The sequence below is a fragment of the Calidris pugnax genome, unplaced genomic scaffold (assembly GCF_001431845.1).
Source record: "Calidris pugnax isolate Ruff unplaced genomic scaffold, ASM143184v1 scaffold230, whole genome shotgun sequence".
Lineage (NCBI taxonomy): Eukaryota > Metazoa > Chordata > Aves > Charadriiformes > Scolopacidae > Calidris > Calidris pugnax.
This window is the reverse complement of record NW_015090946.1, coordinates 10,604-17,571: the sequence shown is the minus strand read 5'-3', so window position 1 is coordinate 17,571 and position 6,968 is coordinate 10,604. Positions and strand designations below refer to the sequence as shown.

Here is a 6,968-nt window from a genome sequence, read left to right as displayed (position 1 = left end):
CTTTCTTCCAGGCAGCTCCAGCCACACTTCCCCCAGCCTGTAAAAATCTGTTCCCCTCCAGCTTGAAGCCATTTCCCCTCATCCTGTCACTGCAGGCCTTTCTAAACAGGTTCTACCCTGTTTAGAAAGAAAGAAAACCTCATTTCTAAATGAGCGAGGGGCTAAATGAGCTTTAGGCATCAACCTTCAACTCTTTAAATGTCTTGGTCTTGCTTTTTGCTCAGGTACCCCTCTAACATGGTGTATCAGAACGGCAGCATCGGTTCAAACGACAGCATGGACGTGAACTGCTACCCGCCACCGCCGCAGACTGACTCTATTGTGCCACCACCTCCTTCGTTCCCAGATGACAGCCTGCCTCCGCCCCCGGTGGAATTTAGGTAAGCCTACGGGATCCCTTCTGTCACCCAGGAGTAGGAGGTGGTGTAAAAGGATGACATGAGACAGGCTGAGATAGTTCAGCAATAACTTCCTAACGGGTGTCGTATGGGAACCAGAACGCTCCTGTCTGGAGGGGAAGCGCCACCGCAGGCAGGGACAGAGGCACAGCTCCCCACAAACCCCAGCCACCAGCATTCCCATACGGGAAGCGCCACCGCAGGCAGGGACAGAGGCACAGCTCCCCACAAACCCCAGCCACCCATACGGAACAGAATCACAGAATCACAGAATCTTCTAGGTTGGAAGGGACCTTAAAGATCATCTTGTCCAACCATCAACCTAACTGACAAAAATAGACACCCACACAACAAACCAAAAGCAACACCATCACTAAACCATATCTCCCAGCACTACATCAACCCCTCTTTTGAACACCTCCAGGGATGGTGCCTCCACCACCTCCCTGGGCAGCCCAGTCCAATGGCTGAGAACCCTTTCAGTGAAAAAATTTTTCCTAATATCCAGCCTGAACCTCCCCTGGTGCAACTTGAGGCCATTTCCTCTTGTCCTGTCGCCTGTGACTTGAGAGAAGAGACCGACCCCCACCTCTCTACACCCTCCTTTCAGGGAGTTGGAGAGAGCAATAAGGTCTCCCCTCAGCCTCCTCTTCTCCAGGCTGAATAACCCCAGTTCCCTCAGCCTCTCCTCATAAGACTTATTCTCCAGACCCCTCACCAGCTTTGTTGCCCTTCTCTGGACCCGCTCCAGCACCTCAATGTCTTTTTTATGGTAGGGGGCCCAAAACTGGACACAGTACTCAAGGTGAGGCCTCACCAGTGCCCAGTACAGGGGGACAATCACCTCTCGGGCCCTACTCCCCACACTGTTCCTGATACAGGCCAGGATGCTGTTGGTTTTCTTGGCCACCTGGGCACACTGCTGGCTCATGTTCAGCAGAATGAGCTTGGGTGACAGCTAGAGCAGGCTCATTTCACTTTTTCTAGAAGACTGGGGTCCTAATTAATGCTCTGGCTCCATTCCTTGAGTTCTCCAATGCAGTCGTTGCAGAGTGTGTAGACTCGCCTTCCTGACGGCAGTGGTTCTTCACGCTGCTCCTGGTTTTTGGTACCATTTGCCCCGTGATCTTTGACAAATGCACGACGTGGGCGCTTGAAGATGCAGATGTAGTTAAATTTAAAGGACTTGAGCACACACCAGCTGACTCCTTCCCAGAGACTTCAGTGCGAGTTCAGGGCAGCTGCTTTGTATCGGATGAAATGGTGACTTCCAGTCACCTCTAGAGATGAGAATTACGGTCCAGCAGTGGCTCAAGACATAAAAGGTAAAACAAGAGAGTAGCCTTTTTTTTTTTTTCTTTTAAAGGCAGTAAAACAGAGTCAAGAGTAAGAGGAGGAAGTCTGTCTGATAGACAGGACTGCGTTAACTTGTCTCCATCTTATCCAAAGGCGGCGATGCTGCAGAAAAGGCTCTTGTGATGTGTCAGGGAGACCGAGCACTCCCCTCTGCAGTGCCTTCCTCTAGGGCAGAGCAGAAACCAGCTTTCAGATGAAGCTTACGCCGCCTTATGTGGTTGCTTAGATCTCCTCCTAGCCACAGAGATCTCCCCTCTCTGGTTTTTGTTTTGGTGGTTGTTTTTCAAGAACCCTGGGAGCTGGGTTTGATCTCCAGTAGTCTGTCTTGGATCAGCACTGCGCGCTGTTAAAAACTGTGATGGTTTTGTAGCAAACGTCACTTAATTTTCTGCCTTAACGTGGAAGGAGGTGTCGGTTTAGGGCTTCCTTTACATGTAGGAATAACATATTTTACATATTAGGAAAAAAATTTTTCACTGAAAGGGTTATCAGGCATTGGAATGGGCTGCCCAGGGAGGTGGTGGAGGCACCATCCCTGGAGGTGTTCAAAAGAGGGGTTGATGTGGTGCTGGGAGGTCTGGTTTAGTGATGATGCTCCTTGTTTGTTGTGTGGGTGTCTATTTTTGTCAAAATTGGGTTGACGGTTGGCCAAGATGATCTTTAAGGTCCCTTCCAACCTAGAAGATTCTGTAGGTAAAATATTACAGTATTTTATGGGCAGTAGCATCTTGTGGTAGATTCAGTCCCTCCTGAAATGGTGCTTGCCTGAAGAGTACACGGTGTTTCCCTGTCTTCCTCTTCACTCCCCACGGCGAGCTCTGAGACGTGGCTGCTGCAGCTCTGAGCCGTGGAATCCGGTGGGGAGATCTGTTCCCAGCAGGTGCTGAGAGCATATGCTTTCCTGGCACACCCACCAGTCCCTGTGTGATTTATCACTGGGAGACATCCCTGCTTGGCGTGTCACGAGCCTGACCTCAGCGTGGAGGGGTAACGGCTCGCGGTGCTGGAGGAGATCTTCAAGCCAGGAGGCTGCTCTGAGCTCAGAGTGACGCCCCGTCTCTGGCCCAGGGGTGAGATGGCTCATGTTCTTGTCAGCCTGGGGAGATGGGATGGGTGATAGCATTTCTGCCAGTCCCCAGAAGCTTTCCTTTGTTCTGGTGGTGTTAGGCCAAAAGAAACACCGCGAGGGAACTCAAACCAAGGAGTGAGGTCTCATGGAAACACCAGTTAAAGCAGGAACTTAGATTTTTCTTGTCAGGACTGCACCAAACACACATGATTTGTGTTAAGATGGAGACTGTATCGTCTAATCTGGCCTCACAGCTAATGGCTTTATTTCCCTCTCTTCTTTCTGGTGCAACAGCTATCCTGTAGACAACCAAAGAGGTTCTGGTTCTGGAGGGACCAAACGATCCAGCCTGGTCAGCCCGAGTCACCCACCACCAGCTCCTCCCATCGGATCCCCCTCCGCAGCCAGGCCGGGCTTTGCTCCCCCTCCAGCACCACCTCCGCCACCACCCCTGATGGGAAACACCCCCCCTCCACCTCCTCCCATGGGCTTCCCATCCCCGGGAACCCCCCCACCACCCTCACCCCACCACCGCCCCCCCCTCCGGCAGTGGAATATGCCAGCGTGCTGCCGCCTCCGCTGCCGCAGCCGGGCGGTGGGACCGCGCCGCCTCCCCCTCCACCACCACCACCTCCTGGCCCACCCCCTCTGTCCTCCAGCGGCCTGGATGGTCCTCCACCTCCTCCTCCACCCTCAGACACCTCCTCCTCCAAGGCCAAGTCATCCTTGCCTGCGGTTAGCGATGCCAGGAGCGATCTGCTTTCAGCTATTCGTCAAGGTAAGGTTTTTCTTTCGATGCCAACTTTCTCCTTTTTTTTTCCTCGGGGAAAAACCCCACGGTGTCCAAGTGGGAGCTCTTGGGAGCCGTCTCGTGAGCAGTGGTGTGGCTCTCACTGCTTGAGACCTGTCCCTTGTGTCCTTGTCTGCCCACCCTGATGACAACCTCACTAGGAATTATGCCTCCATTTGTGCCTTTGGAGTTGGCAGTGCTGGAATTGGTGTGGTCCAAATTTGTGAGTGGATTAACGGGTCCAGTAGAGCCCACCGAGATGCTGGGAGGGCTGGAGCCCCTCTGCTGGGAGGGGGGGCTGAGAGAGTTGGGGGGGTTCAGCCTGGAGAAGAGAAGGCTCCAGGGAGACCTTTGAGCCCCTTCCAGTCCCTCAAGGGGCTCCAGGAGAGATGGGGAGGGACTCTGGATCAGGGAGGGGAGCCCTAGGAGGAGGGGGAAGGGTTTGACCCTGCAAGAGGGGAGATGGAGCTGAGATGTGGGGAAGAAGTTCTTTGGTGTGAGGGTGGTGAGAGCCTGGCCCAGGTTGCCCCGAGAAGCTGTGGCTGCCCCATCCCTGGAGGGGTTCAAGGGCAGGAGCAACCTGGTGTGGTGGGAGGTGTCCCTGCCCAGGGCAGGGGGTAGCACTGGGTGGGCTTTAAGGTCCTTTCCAATGCAAACCATCCTACAATTCTATGACCAGCAGTGGTTTAACCCCTCGGAGGAGCAGGGAAATGATCCATTTCCCATCCCTGCTGCCCACCCAGCCTGTCTTGGCTGTCATTCCCCATCCCTGTTCTCCCACAGCGTGTCCAGTTCTCGGTGGCAGAGGACAGGCTGCCGTGCTCAGAGGATTGTGTCAGAAAGGATGGCTGCTTTGGGGGATTTCACTGCGACCAAAAGCTTTTCCCTGATCCCCTCCATTGCCTTCTTCCCAACAGGCTTCCAGCTCCGCAAGGTGGAGGAGCAGAGGGAGCAGGAGAAGCGGGACGTTGTGGGCAACGATGTGGCCACCATCCTGTCGCGCCGCATCGCCGTGGAGTACAGCGACTCCGAGGACGACTCTTCCGAGTTCGATGAGGACGAATGGTCGGATTAACCACCGTCCTGGTCCCCTCCTCCTTCCCCTTCTCTCCCTAGGTTAACATCCTCTTCAAGAAATCAGGTGGCCAAATCTTCCACCACTTCCTTTTTTGATCCCGTAACCAAAGATGTGCCAAGGGTTTTTTAGACAACCAGCAGCATGTCTCCCCCCTCTCCCTCCCTCTCCGGCTTTGGCAGGGCTTCGTGCTCTGCCTTTCCAAAAAGGTCTCCTCACGGACACTGAGGCTGTGGTGTCGGGATTTAGCTGGAGGGGGTGGAACGGTTGCTTATTTAAAAGAGAGCTAAACCTCCAGATTCCGGATGCCACCAGGCAGAGCACATCTAAACCCTCCATCCTGAGGGATTTTTTAAAGTAAAGATGGATGATCCTGTTGCGGCCGCCTGGCCTTTTAGATGAAGGACATTTTCAGCTAGTTTTCTCCTTGCAACAGCAGACAGTTGATCTGATGGCTCTTCCTTTCCAGTGAATGCTGGCAGTGCTGCAAGAAAACGGGCTTTAAATGTCTGTTCTCTGCTGCATCCCACTGTCAAATCATCAGTTTTTTTGGGCAAGAGTGCACAATTCTTTCCCCTCTGACCCCCCCCTAGTATTATTTTCGGACAACCCTGTGCGGGGTGCGCTTCCTGGCTCTAGGGCTGTGGATTGGTGCAATGTGAGGAGTGGCTTTTTTAATTATTATTATTATTATTATTGTTTGAAAAAGCTGCCTTTACCTTCCTCAAATCTCCTGGACTGCTTCACCCTGTGGGCTGAAGGAGACTTGCCCAAAGGGGCAGGATGGTTCCTGGGCTTCCCAGAAACTGCCCCGTCGAGACACATCCATGTGGGCGAAACCCCGCTTTGCTGATTTCCCCAATTCATGCTGAGAGTGTGCTTTAAAAAAAAAACAACACAAACAACAACAAAAAAAACAGCCAAAAAGTAAAAAAAAGAAGTGCCTAGAGCAGGGAGATGGTGTGGGGAAGGGTTCTCTGAACACCAGGTGCTTTGGTGGGCTTTGGCCTGGCCGGGGCGATGCTGCAGTCGGTTTGAAGAGGTGCTTTATTTCTAGTGGGGTGCCAGGTGACCATATATTTTTAAAACAGGGACTTGAGTAGCAGAAAATGCTGGTATTACCTTTGCTTCCTCCTCCCTTCCACCAGAGGAGAGGGGAGCTTTGTGTGCCTAAAAACATCTAGCGTGTGAAGGGAGTTGCCCGTGGGTTGCATCAGACCTAACCTACGTTGTTTTCCCATAATTTTTATGATTATAATTCCTTAGTTAATTTTAAGAAAACGTTTTTTTCTTCTCCTCACTAACCCTAGGAATTCCCAGGCTGCTCACTACAGATACGGGGGGCAGGGGGAAGAAAATGGAGAACTTGAACTAGCTGACCTAGGTTTTATTGCTGTTTTCTATTACCTTACGTAGAATATAAGCGTATCCTGGAAATCTAGAAGCAAATACTCTCCCCGATGCTACAGAGGTGTATTTGAATTTGGCTGTGACTCTCTCAGGGTCATGCAAGAAAACAATTCCAAAGCCTTTTGGAGATCATGGGTCCAGCTGTTGTGGGGTGGGACCAGTTTCACGTCCCATTAAGACCAACTCACCAACCTCTTTGCCTTTTCCTATCATCAAGTATTTTGCCAGCCTGTGCCTGCCCCTTCTTCCCTCCCTTTGCCTCCTTTAATGATGTCGCTGATACCTGGAACGTTGGGCCCAGCCCCGGGGCTGCTGAAAACCCTTCTTGGGGTTTGATTGATGGCTTGAGTTTGTGCCATTGAGTTCTTCCCCATTTCTTCTCCGTGTGTGTGTGTGTGCGGGCGCATTTTTAATCTGTGACAGAGCAGAGAAGGGCCTGGAGGATGGGGGGGGGGGGTTGGTTGGTTTTATTTCTGGGGTGCAGATCAAGCCATGAGATCCTGTGTGACCCCAAGAGATTTCCTGGGCTGCTGCACCATCAGATTTGTGGCTGCTGCGAGGTTTGGAGATGGTGAGACATCCCGACGGGCTGGGGGGGAACATCTGAGGAGCTCCAATTCCAGGTTCTGGAAGAGGGAACAAACCCCTCTAGTGCCAGGGAGCAGGGGAAGAGGAGGGGAGGGTGGGGGGGACTTGGAAATGCAAAGTGATTATCACTGCGAGCTGGGTAAAGAGGGGGGGGTTAGAGGAGAATCACTGCCTCTTGTTTTTCTGCTCTTTTCTGTGAGCATCCTCCTCTGGCTGCTCTGGGAGACAGGTTCCTGGGGAAAATGGACCTTTGAGCTAACCCGGGCTGACAGCGTTATCACC

The 6,968-nt window shown here is 52.6% G+C and overlaps 1 protein-coding gene across 1 annotated transcript in view; it reads left to right on the top strand.

Annotated features, from left to right (window-relative positions):
• The window catches only part of LOC106893741 (wiskott-Aldrich syndrome protein family member 2-like), a 42,266-nt gene extending 35,498 nt beyond the window's left edge, over window positions 1–6,768 (top strand). Inside the window, 4 exon segments of the mRNA XM_014951939.1 lie at window positions 225–380; window positions 3,118–3,346; window positions 3,349–3,601; window positions 4,531–6,768. Coding sequence (XP_014807425.1) covers window positions 225–380; window positions 3,118–3,346; window positions 3,349–3,601; window positions 4,531–4,688 — 796 coding nt within the window. The 3' untranslated portion in view covers window positions 4,689–6,768.
• The last annotated feature ends 200 nt before the right edge of the window (window positions 6,769–6,968 follow it).